Source organism: Doryrhamphus excisus, chromosome 1 (genome assembly GCF_030265055.1).
Source record: "Doryrhamphus excisus isolate RoL2022-K1 chromosome 1, RoL_Dexc_1.0, whole genome shotgun sequence".
Taxonomy (NCBI): domain Eukaryota; kingdom Metazoa; phylum Chordata; class Actinopteri; order Syngnathiformes; family Syngnathidae; genus Doryrhamphus; species Doryrhamphus excisus.
Genome location: NC_080466.1, coordinates 7,521,449 through 7,543,968, shown reverse-complemented (window position 1 = coordinate 7,543,968; position 22,520 = coordinate 7,521,449). Strand labels below are relative to the sequence as shown.

General features: G+C 39.8%; 1 protein-coding gene across 2 annotated transcripts; it reads right to left on the bottom strand.

Moving 5' to 3' along the window:
* Positions 1-628: 628 nt before the first annotated feature.
* On the bottom strand, positions 629-22,470 carry LOC131101410 (transcription factor Sox-10-like). 2 transcript variants are annotated; one of them, XM_058046519.1, is made up of 6 exons: positions 22,393-22,470; positions 19,692-19,793; positions 4,222-4,336; positions 3,406-4,014; positions 2,852-3,126; positions 629-2,603 (listed from the first exon to the last, which is right to left on the bottom strand). In XM_058046519.1, the coding sequence occupies exons 4-6, from the start codon at positions 3,840-3,842 to the stop codon at positions 1,825-1,827; spliced, it is 1,491 nt and encodes a 496-aa protein (XP_057902502.1). In that variant the 5' UTR covers positions 3,843-4,014; positions 4,222-4,336; positions 19,692-19,793; positions 22,393-22,470; the 3' UTR covers positions 629-1,824. The 2 variants fall into 2 exon arrangements, with proteins under 2 accessions (XP_057902502.1, XP_057902511.1); XM_058046528.1 differs by lacking the exons at positions 19,692-19,793; positions 22,393-22,470 and adding an exon at positions 8,959-11,035.
* Between the last annotated feature and the right edge of the window lie 50 nt (positions 22,471-22,520).

The window sequence follows — 22,520 nt, the reverse complement described above, 5'->3', positions numbered from 1 at the left end:
ATAATTAGCTGACAACAAACATTCTGTAGCTATAGTGGACATGTGTGTTACATAGTTTACTTCCCCAACACAAGGGATATAATGCTTGCATATGTTCAAATGTTAGCGCCCTCTAGGAAGCTAGAGAACCCCCCTGCATACAGTCCTATTAACTTGCTTGTAGGCATTGGACAAAATGCATCTGAAGTCCCCCCCAGTGAAGGTCCATTTAAGTTAATTTTGTCAGACATGCATTTATTCAGGTGGAGAGGAGAGGGCAGCGTGAGAGGAAAGCCATTACTGGACTGAAATTGGCCTGCTTTCTGGACTCTTAACACTCTCCCTTTCTCTTGCTTTCTAGCCTTCTCACTCGCTGAAAGACTCTCTTTGTCTTTTTTTGCAGTAAAACACAGTCCCCAGCCGATTAAATCGAGGAATTAGTCTTCAAATGTAGCCTACTGTGCACACAAACGCACTAAACAGCTTAGGTTGCTGGGGCACTGATTGTGTTATTATTACAGTTCACACGTCAGCAGCGTGCTTTTAATTTACTTTGCTACTGCATGAAATATAAAATGTATATTCTACATGTGCAATGCAATAATGAAGAAAATTCCTTACGTATTTTTTTATAAATAAGGTGATTTAATAGATGACAACAATATTTCAACATTGCTTTTTCTTGTAAGGAAGCAAAATATTCAATATATGGCAACACTTTACAAAACTATTCGGAATTATACAAAAATGGAGGAAGCAATAGGTGTGACATCATTAACATAACAAACAGTAACTGCATGGTAAGAAGGTCAGTATACAACGATAAACTATGCATTATATAGAAAAGGTAAAACCCATGGTAATGTCTATTATTCACATTGCCCGAGAGGAAGCCTGTTTTGGGCTGCTCTATAGGAGAAACCGTGAAGTAGAACACATGCAGAACAACCATACATGTGATTCCACATAATCCTTAAGTAGGACCCAAAGCTGGCCAATTATCTTAAGGGATTTGATTGAGACTTTGTACTATAGTTCATTACAACACGTTAGAACTCAAATGTGAATCAGCAAATCGTTAAAAAGCAAGGAAAAAAAGCAAAATAGTTCATGGAAAGTGGAGTTTTTCCTCTGCTAATGGCACAAAATGACAATGACAGTTGAGGTAAAGTGTCAAAGACGGAGCAAAAAAGCTGAAATATCTTTTTTTTTAAGAGCTCTCTTTCCCTCTCATATTCCTATATTGTTCCCATAAATGCTTCAGATCAGCAAAAGTAGTAAAGAACAAGACACACAGAGACGGACAATTGTTATCTACAGAGAAATTAGGTCGCAATTAGCTGGCCACTGAAAAGAACCCTTAAAGGAGCATTGTACTCCCGGAGCAGTGGTGAAGCTGTGTAAGTGTTATAATGTCAGTCACAATAAAGTTACACTCTACCATAACAATACTACTCATATAAAATAACACAAATCAATCCAAAAAGTCTCCTTTAGTTTGGTTAATAAATGGGATGATGTCAGTGTGAACCTTGATGAGATATCTACATAACATTGATTCATTCCTCTCCACTTGCTGTACATCTTCAGTCATACATTCCTGATGGCACTCATTTTCTAAATGTATTTTTATGATTGGCTGCAGACCCACACTGAGCGTGCCCCCCCCCCTCCCCCATGGATGCATTTTATCAGCTAAAAAAGTAAAAACCTCTAATTTTACAACAATATGGTCATGGACATACATACGCATACACATCAGGCAAAGCAATTACACACTCTAGCAAACAGATCCTCTCACACGCTTCCCATATCTCCCTCGACTCCACCTCTCCACCCCTCCCCTCAGGGTCTTGTGAGTGTGGTGTAAACAGGCTGCTCCCAGTGTGTGGGACTGTGGGAGGGAGCGACGCTGGAAGGGTCTCCTATGGTGGTGTACAGAGGCCTCTGTGTAGGCCCCATGTAGGAGAAGGCTGAATACAGCCCAGGGGCTTGACTGGAGTGGGCATAGTATGCCCCAGGCGCCTGGTGGTCTCCGTACTCAAACTGAGCTCTGGAGGCCAGCGAGGGGAAAGCGGAGCCGTAGTGAGGGAGGCTGAGCGGGGTGTAAGTGACGTGAGTCCCCGAGGAGGGCGACGACGAGGTCTCGGCGTAGTGGCTCGCAGTCGCTGACTCGCTTTTGATCTGGGGCTTGGACGGGTCAGAGGACGATGGCGAGGCCTGAGGCTGCTGCTGCTGCTGCTTGGAGAGCCAGGCCGAGTGGCCACTCGCTGCGGCCAGGGCATAGGCGTAGGATGAAGCAGATGATCCCGAAGCGGGCGTTCCGGGTGTGCCCTGGGGGTGGCCGTTGGGGGGCAAGTACTGGTCAAACTCGTTGACGTCAAAGTCGATGTTGGCCATCACCTCGTGGCTGATCTCTCCAATATCCATAGTGCCAAAATCGATGTGGGGCTTAGAGCTGGTTGACGAAGTACCGCTGGACACCCCTTCTCCCCCTCCACCGAGGGCTCCCCTGGATCCCCCTGATGCTCCGGTCGCTCCCTCCCTTTTGCTGTCTGACAATTTGCCTGACTGGAGCTCTGTCTTTGGGGTGGTAGGGGGTGTGGGGGGGCTGTGACCCTGACCTGGATGGAAAAAAAGCAGCAAATTAATGTGATGTATCTACATAAAGGATATGGTTAATTAATAATGACTAGATTGGTGGATGGATCCAATAAATCGGTTTGGTAGATGTATACTGTCATGTCTACTGACACTGCACTTCCTGTTTATGTCAACAAGGCAGAAGTGGAGAGTTTTTGCCTGATTTTGACACCCCCCCAAATGTTAGCCAAATCCCCACACTAGTCTACTAAGATGGAGTGCCACCTACTAGCAGAGTGATGGTGATGATGGTGGTGATGGTGGTGCAATTCGCCCAGAGGGGAACCGGCGCCGCCACTGTGCTCCAGATGCAGGCTCTTGTAGTGTGACTGGGAGTGGCTGGCCCCTTCTTCCCCCGGGCTGTCTGACTCATTAGCAGGCGTGAGTTTGCCGTTTTTGCGTCTCCGGGGCTGGTACTTGTACTCCGGGTAGTCCTTCTTGTGCTGTTTCCTCAGCCTCTCCGCCTCCTCGATGAATGGCCTCTTGTCACTCTCGTTGAGCAGTCTGCAGGAAGGAAAACAAGGAGCGATTTTTACTCTCGTAAGACCCCCGAGTTAATGTGGATGTTGGAAATGTGTGCAAATAAGACGCGTTGGCGCCGTGCGTAAATGGAGACGCATGCGTAATTGAAGCACAAATTAAACGGGCTCATACAATCAACAAGCTTAGTTGGCTGTTTGTCTTTTTGCGTCCACCAATCTGGCCTCATCGTTTCCTCGTTTTTGGCGCAAATTGCACAGGAAATGAAGTGCTACTGTATGGCTACTGTGTTCTTTCACAAACCTCCACAGTTTGCCAAGGGTCTTGCTCAGCTCAGCGTTGTGCAGGTGGGGGTACTGGTCGGCCAGCTTCCTCCTGGCCGCCTGGGCCCACACCATGAAGGCGTTCATGGGACGCTTGACGTGAGGCTTGGCTTTGTTTCCGTTGTTTACGCGCACCGGCATGGGCACGAGAGTCCAGTCGTAGCCGTCCAGAACCTGACTCACCGCCTCCCGGATGCCGATGGGGAATCGATCGTCCTCCTCCTCCGACTTCACCACGGACCTGTCATCTCTGCTGCCCTCCGCTACGCAGAGCGCCGTCAGGTGAGACGCAGGCCCGGTTAGAGGTGAGTCGTGGCCGGGTGGTGCTCCGGCATGGGACGGGGATAGGGAGTGAGCGTCGTCCGAGCCTCCGGGGCTCAGCTCCGCTTCAGACAAGCTGTGCTCCTCTCCGGACATTTTTTAAAATTACTTTTTAACACTTCACAATGAGTTGGAAAGTAGTAAGTAATTAAAAAGATATTTTTATGGACGTCTGTGAAGCTCCCTGTTATGAGAAACTATTTAATACAAAGCCATACTGATGCGTAAAATTGTCCAGATCCTTTTTACGCATGGGAATCTGCTACACCTGCGGAAGAACATATGAGAAGCTAATTATACGTCTATATAACATTTGAATTAGTGTCCATAGTACTTGTTGATGGAAACTGACTATTTGAACGAATGCAAATAATACACATTTAATGAAATCGGGAAAATATCAACTGGTAGATCAATATCATTTAGCACTATAAGTCTTATTTATTTCAATATTATAAAAAAAGACATAACTTACCAATTTAGCCGTGCAGTGGTTCAACATGGGAGTGTGTGTGGTGCTGGCCGTGGAGCCGATGAATGGCTGCTCTGTGTGGCGACACCGGAGCTTAAAGAGCGCCTTGTGAGAAGGACTGCGAGAGGGAGAGAAAAAAAAAGTAGAGATTGAAAGTAGAAAACATTCCCAGAGAGGCAGCATTCCAGCACACAGTCAACCCCGCCCCTTGCGCAACCCTGATTCTCTGATTGGCTCTCACCTCGCACGGCTGCTCGCCGATTGGACAAAGAGCAAAGGATGGCGTTTCATACCGGCCTGTATGTAAAATCGCTGCAGCAATTCCAACAGTGAAGAGGTGAGATTTGACATCACAGTCGCTTTAAATGACTCCACAGTGGGCCCATTTAGAGGCAAGGAGAAGGCCAGCTTTGTTGCAAGTGTTGACACGCTGCATCAAACAAATAAACAATCATCTACTGACTTATTACCTTCTTGCGGCCACATTAAATCAGAAGGGAGGGGGGGTTAAAATACCTCCAAAAGGAGGGTTCTCTGTTTTGATTGGGCGTCATGGAGGAAATGTTGAATTACAGGTCTCACAATTAACATACGTTATTAAAAATGACAAATAAATGAGTGTGGAACTGTCCACACTAGTCCTGTTATTAATGTCAATTCAATATGCATTGCTTCAGATTGTAGATACACGTATTGCATGAGAAAGAAGTGATCTTTCGTATATTTTCATAATTAAAAAAAAAACGAATGGATGGGTTTGAATGCAGGTAAAGGTGCTGCATAAAAGCTGAGATATATGTAATTATATGCTGCATATATTATATATATATATATATATATATATATATATATATATATATATATATATATATATATATATATATATATATATATATATATATATATATATATATATATATATATATATATATAATCTGCAATAGCCATATTATAATCATTTATATCCCTGTACATATTCTCACTGTATTATAGTCATAGCCTGTTTAGTTTGTAGATCTGTCCATTTTTTTCTGCATTTACTTACTATTAAGGTACTTATAAAATTGCACTTCTGGTTGGATGCTAACTGCATTTTGTTGCCCAGTGACATGAGCAATAACAATAAGTTGAATCTAATCTAATCTAATATATGCATGTATGCACATGGGCATATACAGATATTTATTATTAGATATGTATTATTAAAAAAAACAAATGTTAAATGTCCCCTAAAATGTCATTTAAAACACTGGTATGCACAGACAACAAACGACGTTTTTTACGGAAGTGATTGAGTAGAGAACTCAAGTAAAGAAAGTGTTGTTTACAAGGTAAGATGTATTTCTTGTTTATATTAGGACATCACCTATCCATCTATTATTACACATTAGGTATTATTTTCTGTCTTTATTACAAAGTGTCAAGCTAATATTGAATACAGAAACACGTATTCCCCTTTGGGCATGTTGAATCACGTCAGTGTAAACTCCTGACTTCTTTAATATAAGTTTGTTAGGCATGGTTGGAAGCAACTATACCACAATGTTAGTAGTGTATTTATAGATTCCGGTGCTGACGGGGGTGATCACATAAGTAACTGCGGGGATTTTACATAGGAATTGATTTAATTGGAATGTTCCTGTTCCTGCACGCAGAGCGAAACTGATGCTGTAAGTCTCAGCGTGATGGAGGATTTGTACACGCTTTAAGGCCACAATTTGTGCAGATAAAGCACGGCCTGCGTGAGTCAGGGAGCGCACACGCACTCTCACGCACGTACACACGCACGCACGCAGGCGACGCAGCTAGCCACTGCAACAATGAATCTTGTGTCCCCTCGGCCCTCTCTCATGGCTCTCGCTTCTTCTTTCTTTGCTTTCTTTGTCTGCATCTCAGGTGAATTGTAGCCATGTGATCAAACGCCCAAGCCTCTATCCATTAACCCTCGTAAATGAAAAAATGGGGAACAAAAAGCAGTTTTGTGCTGCAAACATGAAAAAAAATGATAACAGAGAGCGATGTGTGCGTCTTTCTCCCCTTATGTCCGGGCGTTGACACTGGTCGTGCACACAGAAAATCCTCCTCAGCATGACTGGATGTCTCTTGCCTCACTCTGCGACACTTCTTTTTTTGCACATTTATCTTTCTTTTCGCGCATCACCTGGATTTATAATGACAGTGGAGTGAAGAGGTTTGGTTTTAAAAGGTGAGGGATGCAGGGGGTGGGGGGGGGGAGGGTGTGGGGTGCGGGGGGATTCAGCCTGCACCCCATCGATCAACTGGTATCATCGGACCATGCAAGGCCTGGAAGTGAGTGTTGTATTTTGTTTGCGTGTTAAAGTGTATGTGATTGCCCTTGTTAGGTTGAGTTGGAGCAGTGCACGAGGGAGGAAGCTTGCGGTTTTGCGCAGAGAAGTTGACTTAATGCACTTGGATGTGCGCGACCCCCAGGGAGCAAGTTGGGGGTCTGTGCTCGCTGTAATTGCATTTGTCATGAAGTGGAAGTCATTTATTTACTATTTGAAATGACGTCAGCGTGGCTCCATGTGCCTTTTTTTTAAAACAGCAATTCGTTAATAGGAGTTTTAATTCGTTTCTGTCCTGCAGCTTCATCATGTGAGGATGTTTATTTGCATCAATTCACTATTATGGCACTATTATTTGAAATTGTGGAAAGTATTCAAAAATGTGAAATGTTCAGAAATATTTAGGTGTACGCTACTAAAATAGAAAAAGTGCAGTGATCGAATGCATTGTTGTTCATTTTTATTTTTCCCCCCAGCATCCTATAAGTGATTCTGGTAAATGTTGATAAACGGCCTATCTCCTTTTTTCGTAACGTAGGCCTTTATTTGTTTCATTTTTTCAATTTCTTTCACCACTTTCGTTCAGAATGTATTAAAATAACATCCTCAAAATTCGCAAAAAAACCAAAACCCATACTAAAATATAGCAATACATGTCAGACTTTAAATGTGCATACATTATTATGACTTTTTTTGTTGCATTTAAAAAAAAACACGGCTTAACACGTTTATATTATCATTTCAATTCCCAGAAATAAAAAATAACCAGTTTGACAGAAGATGACATGTTTTTTTTTTATCTTAGCCTGCAGGTTGTTGTTTGTCAAGCTGTAACACAGACCTTTAAAATGCATTTGTTTGTGAAAATAATATTACATGTGATAAGCATTACACGTCCAAATCATATAAAAAAAATCCAAGTATACTGAATGAAACTAAACTATACATAAACTCTTATCTTGCCAGATCTAAACAACACATAATGTAACAGAATCGAAATTAAATAAATCAAACTCGACTACTCAAACTTAAGGCCATGTTCTTTTAACAAGTGTAAAATATAAATTCACCACTATCATATAAGAAATTCCACCCATCAAAGCTAAACGCTTTAAATAAACTTAAATTATAAGTTTAACTTAAATTTCATGACAAGAGACAAAAGTAACTCTAATCTGCATCTAAATTAAGATAAACTAAATTAAACAAAGTAAACTTAACATAATGTAACTCTTCTCAACTCATCCATATACCTCCACTTACCTTTTCCGGTGACTGAGTTTAGGAAAGAGGAGGGGTAGACCCTGGACACTAGATTAAGGGTGTCCAAAGTCTGGCCCTGGGGTCACTTGCAGCCCACATATCCCTTTTATTGGCCTTCTTCTAAAAGGGAAAATTTTTTAAAGAAAACCCAGCAAAAGCAGCATATAAAAGTGATGGTAAAAAAAGCCTGGTTTGTAATAAGTAAAGTAATAAAGTTACACCCATAATGCTTTCATCATTAAATATTAGACTACTTTAAAAGGGAATGTTATAAGCAAATCAATACAAGTTCATTCATTAAGGTTTGTGTCATTTACTACAATGTTAATATCAATGTCCATATACATGACATCGTCATAGAATAATGTGAAATGATGAACAAATTTATATTTATTCAGACTGATTTTGCTACATTCATAATGTCTGGGGCACGAGATAAGCATTCACCGCGTGCTAGCTCATATTAACTCATTTTCTCGCACTGAAAAGGGGAAGGAATGTGTTCATGTTTGACATAAGGGTTGTGAATGATGGGCAAAATTTCCCCAAAAGTTTAAAGCTGATCATTTTAACAATGTGCAGTTACTGGCCTCCATTCTTGTCAGTGTAAACTGAACTAAATTCGTTTTAGCTCAACCCCGATACACTAAATCGACAATGTGACATACCATAGCTCAGGCTAGTTCAGCTAAAGGTTCATGACAATAAAATAAACGCAACAAAAAAACACAATTAAACATAATTATTAAAAATACTGTACACCTGTACCGTAAACTGAAGTTAGCTAAGCTCAGCCCAGTTAAAGTAATAACATAGTAACGTGATCTTAGCTCAACATGGCCAAGTCAATAACATGATTTTTAAAACGATCTTTATGTATTTTAAACAGCCTCAAGGTGAATGAGTGGTTAGCATGTTGACCCCACAGTCAGGATATGGAGGGTTTAAATCTTCATTTAGGCATCCCTGTGTGTTGAGTTTGGATGTTCATGACTGGTGACCCCCCTTGCTGCCTCTTGCCTGGAGTCATTTGGGATAGGCTCCAGCTTACCCGTGACCCAAATGCCTGTGTGAGATGGTTGTTCAGGGCCCCTGAGGGAGTGGTGGTGGTGGCAGTAACTAGGGAAAATGGAAAATAGGGCTCACATGGTGCATCAGTGTCTGCACTAACCTGCCATGTGACTGCAGTAATGGGCCTCTCCATATCGGCACACACACACACACCATTACTGTGTCACAAGAGTCTGTGTCTTGCTGCTCCTGGGGGGGAGGAGAAAGGGAGAGGGGAGATGGAATGACGAGGTCTCATGATCTGCCTGAAGGTCAAAAGGTCACTCCTCAGGTGCACATCAAATAATGGAAAACCCTTTTTTTTAGTGTGTGTAATCAGGTTGCAGTCAGGGGATACACTCACCTAGTCCAATGAGAGCTGCAAATTCATCATAACAATGCTGACTGACTGACTGATTGACATGGTGCCATGGTTGTAGTTTTTCATTTTGGTTATCTGATACAATACAGCAATATTATGGGGAAATGTAGAAATGCAGAATAAAACTACAAGCAAAATAATAAAGCTATTGTTATATGAATACTTCTCAGTCAAAACCAAACATTATGACCAATACTATGTTTTTACCAAAGCTGGACATATGTTACCTTTTTGTTCACACATTAAATTATGGCTCTTCCATTCCGCTTTTGTTAATATTGCAGTTTTTACTAATACGATTTATTATTAGTGAATAATGTCCTAAAACATAGACAGTATTATATACCTTATTATATTTTATATGAAGGTGTATTCATGAGCCGCACAGTGGCCTAGTGGTTAGCCAGGAGTTAGTCAGGAGATCTGGAAGATCTGGGTTCAGGTCTCTGTTGTTGTTGTTTTTTTTTTTAGGTATGAATGTGAGTGTGAATGCTTGTTTGTCTATATGTGCCCTGTGATTGGCTGGCGACCAGTCCAGGGTGTACCTCGCCTCTCGCCCGAAGACAGCTGGGATAGGCTCCAGCATACCCCCACGACCCTAGTGAGGATAAGCTTCATAGAATATGGGTTGGGTTGGCAGTTAAGTAACTTACGATATACTGTATTCAGCAGCCATGACATAACAAAACATCTGCAATCATTTGGCAATCGCCTCCACGCTGCTCAAAAGAGGAGTTCAGAACATTCAGAGAGGTTGTCCCATTCTATTCAAAGGGTATTTAAAGTAGAGAAAGTCATTAATTCATCGTTTCAATTGGTGATTGGGGTTTCATGTCTTACAGTTAAGCAACTTAAGCAATCAGCAAAATATAGCGCACCATTTGGCTACATGCAATAGATGTGCTGTTGATTCAGTCTTCACAACGTCACAACGTCAGATAACACAACAATATTATTGCAACCTATATTAGGGGAGCAAATCCTCAAGTAAATCTTACAGGAAAGCTTGCGATACAATAATATTGTGATAGTTTACAATATTGTCATATAACTTTTATTGCAGTGGAACCTTGGTTTTCACAAGATTCGGTTTTCAGTGAAAATGATGTTTTGGTTATTGTACGGCAAACCCAAACAAAGCATCCATGCGTTTTGTAGGTTCAATCTGTGAAGAAAGTCTGCTCCCCCCTCCCACTACCGAACTCTGTGTGTGCTTCCATTCATCCATTTTCCTCCGCTTAGCAGGATCTGGGTTGTGGTTGCAGCAGTCTTAGTAGGGAAGCCCAGGCTTCCCAGTCCCAAGCCACCTCCTCCAGTTCCACCGGGAGAATACCAAGGTGTTCCCAGGGTAGCTGAGAGACAAAATCCCTCCAGCGTGTTCTAGGTCTGCCTCTGGACCTTCTCCTGGCTGGGCATGCTCGGTACACCTTACCAGGCATCCTCAACTAGCTCTTCTAAATGTGAAGGAGCAGCACCTCTACTCTGAGCTCCTCACCCTATGTCTCAGGGGCTCGCTGCTTCTCCCTTGCAACAACTCCTGAGTGGAACAAGGTCCAGCCCTCTCCATGAGTTTGGTTCCAGAACCCAAACTGTGGGTTGAGGTGAGTCCGACTATATCTTGTCGGAATGTCTCAACCTCTCGCAAAAGTTTGGGCTCCTTCCCCACCATAGTATAAGTGACATTCCATGTCCCAAGAACCATATTTTGGCCGCTGAAGACCAGGTCACCCAGGCGCCCGCTCTCAACCTCCACTCAAAACACATTGCACCAGACCTTTATGCTTATGGGGAGATACCGCGTGGCTTCTTCGGGCTGGGCTCAGCCGGGTCCCACGGGTGAAGTCCCAGCCATCAGACACTCGCCTGCAAGAAAGCCCCTACCCCAGACTGGCTTTAGGGTGAGGCCCCAGTATCTGTGCAGTATCTTCTGAATTCCTCCTGGTCTGGCCCGTTACCTAGGACCTGTTTGCCTTGAGACCCTACCAGGGCATATAGCCCCAGACAACAACATAGCTCCTAGGATCACTCGGGCACTCAAACTCCTCCACCACAATTAGGTGGCGATTCACAATGTTTCCTTCAATAAAGGTTGTTGTCATATTAACGTAATCTTGTTACTTAGTTTTGTTATTTATTATGAAAAGTAACATTGAAAGGCATCCAGTATTCCCTGTGTTGGATGTGCACGTGAATATTGAAATTTTAACCATTTAAGAAAAATCTGGTCTGGAACATGCAGAGTATCTATCTGTATCTGTAACATCTAAGCCAGATGGACCTACCCGGAAGTTCTGATTTACTACAATGTTGTTTTGGTTAATTTTCGGCTTGTCATACTGTAAATGTTTTTAAATAGTACGCTTGCTCGTTGAGCCTGTTGCTTTAAGCTTGTTCACATTCGCCTTGTCAGGTGATCGGTAAACTTTGTGGGACACATGTTTTCACACTGCCCTGCAGATGGAAATAACAACCCACAAGACGTTATACCGTGGAAAAGCATGCCAAGGTGGCAGCAAGTCAATTCACATTTCTACTGGTAGCAGCTTAGTGCTGGCAGCTAATGCAGTGTGGATTCCTAACTGAAGCAAAGTGATCTGTTGTAGCTATCACTGCCAGTAAAAAATATATCATCCCCCTGACAACACAACATTAGTTCATGTTATTATTATCGTGGAGATGTCACTTTCTTTGCATGTTTTCTTGGCTGTGCTTGTTTGCATTTGGTTGCCGGTGTCACTCGTAAGTGTTTTGTGAATTGCTTGCAAAACATGGATCCTCTTTCTAGCCTAGCTTGCAGTCATTTGTAGTGAATCCATATTTTTGACTAGGTCTATTTTGGGAATCTTAAAAAAATAGTATTGGGATCCATCCCAAGGCTAAATAAGGAGTGATCTCGACTCCATGTTTTTTTTTCATTTTGCAGTCACTTACTGACTTGTGGCCGTTTTTGTGTGTGTGTTAATCATGGTTATAACAACTACAGTATGCTCAAAGATGTTGACAACAAGTGAATGTAATTATTGTGTTATTTACATAACATATCAATTTCTAGTCTTTGCTGTGAGCTCATGACTGCATGTTTGAATCGGGTTCCTGGAACGTGTTCTGGTCAAGATGCCCTGTCTCACACTCTGGAGGGTGTGACAAAAATCACCACTTCATTTCACAGTTGTTATTTCTTTTTAATCAATGACAGAAGTATGACAAAATGTTTTATTAAATGAGTACTTTTTTTTGTTTTTTCAAACTTTTTGGTGTCATGAGTACTTTAAACGATTATTCTTCAATTTAATCTGTCATTTATATGTACATATATTTTGAATTGTGTTTTGAATTGAAAACTATAATTATTATCCTTTTGGAACGGATTAATGATTGTTTCCTGGCTTTACAAGTATTTTGTAAGAGCATAATGCAAACAACAGTTAGCAATATGTAGTGTCATCTATGGTACTCATCATTGAGGGCTGCATATACTGCATCATTTTGATATTTGATGTTAGTGACAGATACATCAAAATATTAATATTTCATTCCATCCTATTCCATGCTAATGCCAAAACAGCAGTTCAGAACCTTCAAAGACAACAATACATTTTTCCTGCCTATTAGTTAATCAAGGGAATGTGGTCAAATCCCCAGAAACAAGACTTGCTGGGCTTGTGCAGAAACCAGTCAATCTGAGCATTGGGAATACCAAACTATTCCTATGAAATAATGAAAAAAAGCATGATGTGATGAAAATACTTGGACTGTACTGTACTGTAATTCATCCAACAACACATACTGAGAATGTTTTTGTGACCGATGTATGATTGAGGATGACACAGTGGCTCGAGGGCCTGATGTCATCTGGATGTGTGGGCTGTTACGAGCTATGAAAAACAAGGGTCACACTGGGAACGGGTCATAAGATGGTGACACGTGGATGAGGCCCAGGATCTTGCTTCTTTTCTTTTTTTTTTACGTGAAGAAAGCGAGGGATGCAGGTGTTCATAGATTGGAGATGTTTCAGCGAGACGAATAAAAAATGATCCTGCTTTCTGACCTCTGCCACTCCTTTTTTTTCCTCCTCCTAGTTTCACCCGATGAATTAGTGCAGCTGCACTTCTCCTAAATGGGTCCCCCTCTTTTTTCTCTGCAAGTGTATGTGACCCACTATGAATCCTCTCTTTGTGCTCCCCACCACCCTCAACCCTCCAGCTCCCTCCTCCTCCTTCTAGTTTCTTGCCTCCTTTTTAGAGGGGGGGAGAAAGGGACTTGGGTTGCAATGGTGGCAGCACTGGTGATGTGGTGGCCATGGTAGCGATGGAGGAGGCTGTAGGGGGGAGTGGGGTGGGGTGGGGGGGGGGTAGAACTTGTTGGACCACATTCCAGTGCAGCTGTGGAGGCTGGTGCAGGCCAGAGCGCGATCATCATTGCATTGGAGGGCACCATGAATGGACTATTGTTTGGAATCGGCTGATGCTGTTGCTGCGTTCGCATCTATTTGCTACTAAGTTCTTTTTTTTTTCCCCAATGGCCGAGCAGAACAACAAGTAGACAAAGAAGCACATTTAGAAATGTTTTGGGGTGTAAGGGGGCTAACAAGGGTTGGGGATCATCAGTGGAGAGAAAGAAAGACTTCATGTCTTTAGCCTGGGACTCGGATGTTGAACAGAATATGATGGTGGTGATGAAGATGGGTATGATAGCGTCACAAACACACAATGGTGCCATTGAGGACAAATTTATGACGTTTGTGCCCTACAGCCATTCATGCCTGCACGCTTAATTGCCATGCATTTATGGCCTTTTTTAAATCCTTCTCTGAAAATGTAGTAAGATTTTTACATATCATGTTATACCTTAAAGTAGTCTCTACATTAATGTTAACACTCTAATTAATAATGCTAGAAGTCATTATAGTGACCCTGTTTGCCAAATACAATGAAACAATGAAAACTGAAATAATCGGTTTAAGGGTCACACTCACGCCATTGTTATGAACATGATGATCTGATATGATCATCATGTTCATAACATATCATGTTCTGATATGAACATGATATGATCTTAATTAATTATACAGGCATAAAGCAGATCCACATTTTCAGAAAGCTAAAGGATCGGAGTTCATAGAGGACAATTTTTCCCTAAAATGTTGGTCAAATTCCAAATCGTACATCCTCAGATGGCATTCAACATATGAGGTTCTACTCTACTGTGAAGAAATATTAACCACTGTAACATTAATTCAATTAAAAACTATCTTTGAACACTTTAAAAGTAAAGTCAAATCACAAATGTTCTTTCATTATAAATGGTAGCACCTTATTAACATACAATTTTTATTTTGCCAGAGTGAGTCAACACTAAGTAATTTACAATTCCGCAACCTATTTATAAACATGTATAAACACTATTATTATTGTGCACTATCAAGTTTTGGATCATGTTGATAGTTATTTCTGTTTTCTTCAGTTTGATTACAAGTAAATAAAAAACATTGTTAGAAACCCAAGGTCTTTTAAATACATTTACATCTATCAACAAACAATTAAGCAATTAGCTGGATTCTGCATATGAGAAGCTGCAGACAGACATCCCCACAAATGCATTATACAAATGATTTTTGTATCTTTTGTAAAGGTGGCCAGTGCATTTTTTGCCATGTTGCTACCGGTAACACACATGCAAACATCAGCAGCTGACGAGAAAGTAAATTAAAATGACTCCTAAAATGCTACAATGTTGATGCTCCTGCTTTCTGTGGTTCTTCAGTCAACACCACCCCTGCAGAATGTGGTAGGTCTGCTTTTTTAAAAGATGAAAAACACAAGCTTCTATAATTATTGTGTGTCAAATATTTGTACAGTAACTTTATGCTGCTTAATGTGACCTATAAAACTTGTGTTTGACTCAATTTAGTTGTTTAACTATAACAGTGATCAAATGTTGTTGTATGTCTCCGTTTAAAAAGGATACAGTATATACGTATACTATATATAATTTGACATTATTTTTTCAATCACTGATTTAATTGTTGTTATTTGTTATTTTTACGCTGTACATTGTTCATATTTGATGTCTCCACATTATTATTTATTATTTATTATTATACGGGAGCCAGGCAACGACATTTCGTTGGCAATTTCACTGCTGTGTTATTGTGCAATAACAATAAAGAAAGTCTATCTATTTTATTTCCTTTTTTAAGGGACAATCATTTATGGATCAAAAGAATAATCCCTTGAGCCAAATAAGGATACAGTATTTGATACAAATGATGTATGTTTTTTTATGTTTTTTAAATAATTCAACAAGATGTCAACCAAATTACAAAAATAAGGAGAAGCCTTTTGTGTGTAGTTATTTTTTGAGAACACATTGATTTTGGGACATTTAAAAAAATATAGAATTATGTATGCATTTATTTTTGTATGAATAAAAGATGGTGAACTCTTTTGAGTCTTTTCATTGTAATTAAAAACCTTTGTGTACAGTATATCTTTGTTGTATGAGATTTTTTTTAAGAATGGATTCATAGTTAAGAATAGTTAGAAAGGGATTTTTTAAACTTAAAACATGTACTTTATTTGTTGAAAAGCTTTTGGATGTCGCTTGTGTACTTATCACAAAAGAGTAAACATGTAAGCAGAAAACTTCAGTGGAAGATAGAAGCAGACTTCCACTCCGCATTTAATTAGTCTGTGTAAAGCAAAGAAAGAAAAAGAAATGGGCCTGAGGGTACTGAGGAAAAAAAACGTCCACATGAAAGACTCTTCTTGTCCGAGCAGAGGGCAGACATGAAAGGCAACACGACAGAAAGACGGATGAGATATTTGGGCCAACAAAATGTGACAATTTGTGACACCCTGATGTGTGATATTGTTTAAGGACAATTTTTTTTTAAATACCCGTAAGTAAATTAGTGTGCAGTGCAAGAGAGGCATCATATACGCAATGTATACAACACTTACAGGAAAATACATAAAGATAAAAGATCAAAAGGTGAGACTGTTCAGAAAACATGGCAATAGTGTTGTAATAAAGATAATTCATTTAATATGGATGCAACTTTGTGCTTCTATAATACGTGAGGAGGTTTGTCGGCAGTTCGAGGACAGACAGGTCAGTGTCATTGTCACAGTGATAGGCCACAACCAATGGTATCACATTAAAAACACTGTCATTTTCAGATAGTAAATACACTACTATATAAGCCGGACATTTACTACTCAAAATGAGGCTGTACTGACTTATGTGACACTGTATATATATACTTACTATGTACTATATACAGTATATGCAGATATGCTCACAGAGGGAGAAGTGGCAAGCGTGCAAAGACCAAAACTGTTGTGGGCGTAATGGATTTGACTCAGGGGTTGTCACCCACATAAATTCTACATTCACAATGGCGCCTGGAATGTGCATGTACCAGTCTTATCTCAATATGTCATCTAAATCTGAGGGGTATTTGCATTTTTACCAAATCTTGTCAAATCTTAAATGTCACATCTAAATATTTAACTCTGATATTTTTCACGAGGGCTAAATACACAGAAAAATTGAAGGATGCTGGGGGGCATTTGTGAGTGGCCCCACGCTAATGGCACAGTGTTTTTTTTTTTTTTTTTTTGCTTGTTTGTTACACTTAAAATTTTCAGATAATCAAACAAATGTAAATATGAGTCTATGACAGGACTACCTACTTACAAACCTACCAAACCTATGTGAAAAAGTACCTAATAACTGGCTGGGCCACCCTTAGCAGCAACAACTGCAATCAAGCATTTGTGATAACTTGCAATGAGTCTTACTCATCTTTGCAGAATCGTTGTACTTTAGCCAAATTGGAGGGTTTTCCAGTATGAATCACCTTTTTAAGGGCATGCCACAGGTCTCAATAGGATTCAGGTTAGGACTTTGACACCTTGTACTGTTAACTTTTACACCAGATATAATGTGACCTTTTGCTCATCAGACCACAGATTATTTTCCCAAAGGTCTTGGGGATCATCAAGATGGCAAAATTGATACAAGTTCTTTTTGTTCAACAGTGGTTTTGGTCTTGGAACGCTTCCATGCAGGCTGTTTTTGCCCAGTGGAGTCATGAACACCGACCTTAACAGAGGCCTGCAGTTCTTTGGATGCGGTTGTTGTTGTTGTCTGACAGATCTCAATTACTTTCTTTTCGATTACATGGGATGTAATCACTTTTTCACAAAAGGCCATATAGGTTTGGATTTCTTTCTCCTTTATTAATAAAAAGTTTCATTCAAAAACAGCATTGTGTGTTGAGTTGTGTTGTCATTGACTTATATTTAAATTTGTTTGATGATCCCATACATTTAAGAATGACAAACATACAAAAAAATAAGAAACCAGATGTACACCTCCTCCCAACTGGCATATATATGTACATTAGAGCGGTCAAAAATGGCACGTTAATGGCAGTAACTACTATATTTCATAAATTACATTAACGCATACGCATCATGGCAAGCCACGGCTCTACGACATGGCAACAAATGGTGGCACAGTGTAACGTCCTTCAGAGTCACACAGTCTCTGGCATTCTTTTCTAACTTTATTTTGACACATCAACAGCAGTGCAATTCCGTCACCGTATATGTATCTCCTCATTGTCACGAGACAGACCACGAGATGGATTCAAGGACACTCCAAACAGCAAAACAACGTCTTCATCACGCGTGTATGGATGGTCTAAATAAACAAAAATATCACTGACTTTGTAACTATTAATGAGGAATACAATTTGCTGCATTCAAGTATGCTCTGAAATCCCAGAAAATCAACTTAAATGACAGTGTCTTTGAACGCAACACCTCATTGCTTATAATATGACTGATAAAGGGGATCTATTGAGCTTTCTTTCACTCTGAATGTTGTATTTTCATGCCAAAGCGTCAGATAATGAGGTTTGCCTGCACTCAGTAAATACAGAACTACATACCCGGAAGTCCTTGGGAGCACTTGGGAGTGTGACCAAACACAGTGGAGTGGGCGTGACTAGAGCTGGGGTGGAGTAAATTAAACAGATAGTTTGGGTTGGGAGCAGGAAGTCCATGGAAACACTGCAGAATCTGGAAGATCTAGAAAGCTTTCTGTGCGGGTTATTGTGTGTAGCTGCTCTGTAGGAGTTCACAACTCAATACAAAGGGCCACAAATGAGCATTATAGGTCCACATAATAGGCGTACTTTGGGCATCCCTGCTTTTGTGAATCTTCGTTGGTGGTTGAAGAGAGAGGTGCCCAACTGTCAGCTTCAACGAGCCGCATTGCCACAGCTCAAAGGAGTCTATAGAGTTATATTTTTGCCTCAATTTTGAGGTAGCAAAGGCAGATTTTGAGCCAAATTAATGTGCCATCGCTACTGTTGTGTGGACACTCTCTCAGACCTTCTCTCTGAATCTCTTCATGGTTGTCACTCAACACTTGCGCAGCAAGGCAAGCAACAAGCTGGTACCTCTGGCTAGGGCTAGTGGGCTGTGTTCCTGGATAGCGATGAGACGGTTTTTAAAATGTGCTTATTTAAGCACAATTTATTTGCCCAATTTAAGCATTTTCAAACAGAAAATTGGCTAAATGAAGTATAATACAAATACAAGACATTCAGAACAAGCATTCAAAGATGCTGTGATATTGTGAATTCCATACGGTCACTAGGTGTCAGTAATGTTACATTGATGACACAATAATCATTGCAGGAAGTACTTTACTGAAATTGTAAATTAAAAAAAAGAAAAACATGGAACTCTCCCAGTGCTAATGTGCAATCAAGTGTTGTGAGGAATTTATGTTTCAAGAACTACTTTATGACAGTATGACATAATTATAATTAGACTCATCTATGAATACTATATGATACTATTTTTAATCCAGGCACAGTAGCTCACAAAAGTGAGTACACCCCTTGTGATATACCGCTATACAAGCTGTACTCTGACTACTCTAAAGAGTTTAATTGCTCTTGTATTGTCCCTTGAGAAGATATGCTGTTATAAAAGAAATGTTGCTAGAATGTACGGAGTCTAGATAGACAGACAGATTTTGTATAAAGATAGAGAACTAGATAGTTAGATACAGATCAATATAGATAGATGGATAAGCATGCAGACAGTCAGAAAGTATCCAGTTTGCCCTGAGGTGCTTCCCAACCCAATTCGTCCTCTGCCATGCACACATACAATGCTCTTCTGTTCCTCCATCAAGTTGCCTCACAGCTCCGCAATACACAACAGCTCATTATGGAATCAAAGACACCCCCCCACCACAACTCCATGACTCCAGTGCTTCCCAGTGCCTAAATACTGTCCCCTGCCGAGCACACGCACTGTCACCAGCTCTGGTCGCACAGCCTCGGGCCGTAAACAGCTTCACTGGCTGGTCACGGTCACAAAAGGCCAGCGGATACACACACATGAAAGCAACACTTCTAGATGAAGAAGATGGACACACAGCACCTTATTAGGTAGACCTCTAGTCATCCATTAGTAGCTTTTACAGAGGTCACATGGGTCAGCCAGCTGCTCTCCTTCACAGAGGATGTGGAGTGCTTCATTAATCTGCATCAGAAAACAGCAGGAGAGTGAGGGATGCCATGACAGGGGAAACTAAATTATTAGACACATTCATAGATAACAATAGGAAGATGCTCGCCCTATTTGGTCGTTCAATGTGTCAAAGGGCATAATGAGGTCAAATTGAGCAGCAGCAGGAGGTAGATTCAAGTAAAAATATAATGTATCACTCTTAATTATGTTCAGCTTGTTTCCTCCCTGCAACAGGTTATGCTAATTAGGAGCACAAAAGAAAGGGATCATGTGATTAGATCCACCTTTATACACACATTGATGCATGTTTTAATACATACATAAGGCCGCCATGATTGATATGGGAAACAAAATGAGTACATATCATGAGTATATATTTTCTTTCTACTTTAAATATACTCAACTGTATATATCAGGGGTCTCAAACACGCGGCCCGCAGGCCAAATGTGGCCTGCAGGACACTAGTTTGAGGCCCCGGCCTTGATATGAAAGTTTAATGTTAGTGTGGCCTGCGCAAGTTGGATATGGATGCTGTATGGTATCATGTACCCAGAAAAAAATTATTACATTTGATTAATGTTCATGTTAAAGGTTAAATAACTGTTATTAGTTATCCTCCCTATCCGTGTGGAAGTGGTAAGTTTTTGGCTATTTAAGTTTAAAGGAAATAACTTGAAGGCTACCGTTTAGGTCGCTAGCTCTCTAGTTTGCGAGTTAGCATGTGTCTCAAGACCCTGCAGTTGCACAATATGTTATATTGTAATTATATGTAAATAAAAAGAGTATAAATGTGACTATAGTCGTGTTTTGTCATGTCAACAGGGCTCTAATAATGCTTTGTTCATTTTAATCTGAAAAAATAATTTGTCTACCCACCAACTATATGTGGTTTCTTAAATTTCTATTATTATTATATTTATTACTTTATTTATTTATTTATTTATTTATTACTGATTGATTGATTTTCTTTATTCTTGATTTGTTTATTTATTTTTCATCTTATTTTGTGTAGAAAAATAAAAAGTAAGATATTTGAGAACAGTGGAATGTTTTATCAGAGCTTTTCTTGTAGAAAATCTGAACCAAAGCGAAGTTTTATTTTAAATTTTTTGTTTTTAATAAATGCGTTTTTTTTTGTTTTTTTTGGAAAACCTGATGCGGCCCAGTCTCACCCAGACCCGAGCTCCAGTGGCCCCCAAGTAAATTGAGTTTGAGACCCCTGGTATATATACAAAAGCCAAGCAGGGAGTATTTTGGTGTTCACTTTTCAGCCACAAGGGGGAGCTTCCATAACAGCCACAAAAAAACTGCCTGCTTAATTTTTTTTTTTGCCTCTTGTTAAAAATAAAAATAAAATATTCCCACAGCAAGTCACACACTCCTTCCTGTGTTCTCACCCCACTTCATCTATGTTATCAATCTGTCATTTTCATTATTCCCTTAGGAACTAGCTAAATAAGACAATGGACAATAAAAATGGAAATATTTAGGGTTTTAAATGAGCAACATAATTAGCCTGGTTTAGGGAGCCTGGGGCTAAAATGATGGGCTCTGGTTTCTCTCGGGTACAATAAAACCTTGTCTTATACTAAATCATACAATTTTGCAGTACTTTCTTGGAATTAGGGATATTATGAGATTCACTGAAGCAACGCACTATTTTCATCACATTGGCATTGTGCTATGCTAACAGTTACATTAAATTGAATTCACCTCTGAAAATATCTCCAACATATTCTGAGCAATCCTAATTTTTAAAAATAATGTTAACAGTAACATTAAAAATACAAAACATATGTATATCTGTATTTTCCTTGCTTATATTTACAAGGCTAAAGTTATTTATAGTCTGTAGTCAATTTGTAGCTAACTTGCTATGTTAGCCAACTGAGGGTTAGGAAGAACAGTTGGCTTTACAGTTTGCTCTAAATGTGGTTCACTTCATCTACAAGAAAGCTGTTCTATTAGCAACAATGACTTCGGTAAAATATGTTTTCATTATTTCTCTGACAAGAAATTTACAATGCTTAAATTATTTATAGTCTGTAGTCAATTTGTAGCTAACTTGCTATGTTAGCTAACTGAGGGTTAGGAAGAACAGTTGGCTTTACAGTTTGCTCTAAATGTGGTTCACTTCATCTACAAGAAAGCTGTTCTATTAGCAACAATGACTTCGGTAAAATATGTTTTCATTATTTCTCTTTCAATACTTTTACAATGCTTAAAGTATTTATAGTCTGTAGTCAATTTGTAGCTAACTTGCTATGTTAGCTAACTGAGGGTTAGAAAGAACAGTTGGCTTTACAGTTTGCTCTAAATGTGGTTCACTTCATCTACAAGAAAGCTGTTCTGTTAGCAACAATGACTTCGGTAAAATATGTTTTCATTATTTCTCTGACAATACTTTTACAATGCTTAAATTATTTATAGTCTGTAGTGAATTTGTAGCTAACTTGCTATGTTAGCTAACTGAGGGTTAGAAAGAACAGGTGGCTTTACAGTTTGTTCTAAATGTGGTTCACTTCATCTACAAGAAAGCTGTTCTATTAGCAAAAATTACTAATATATTTTCATCTGACAATATATCCAAATCACATAATTAGTGCTCACCTTAATATATGCTTTCTCAGGCCAAAGGTGTTGACACAGGACATGGAGGCTGAGACCGATCCTATTCCTCCTGTAAGAAAGTGTGCTGTGCAAACTAAGGAAAGACAATTCAAATGTAACAGTACACA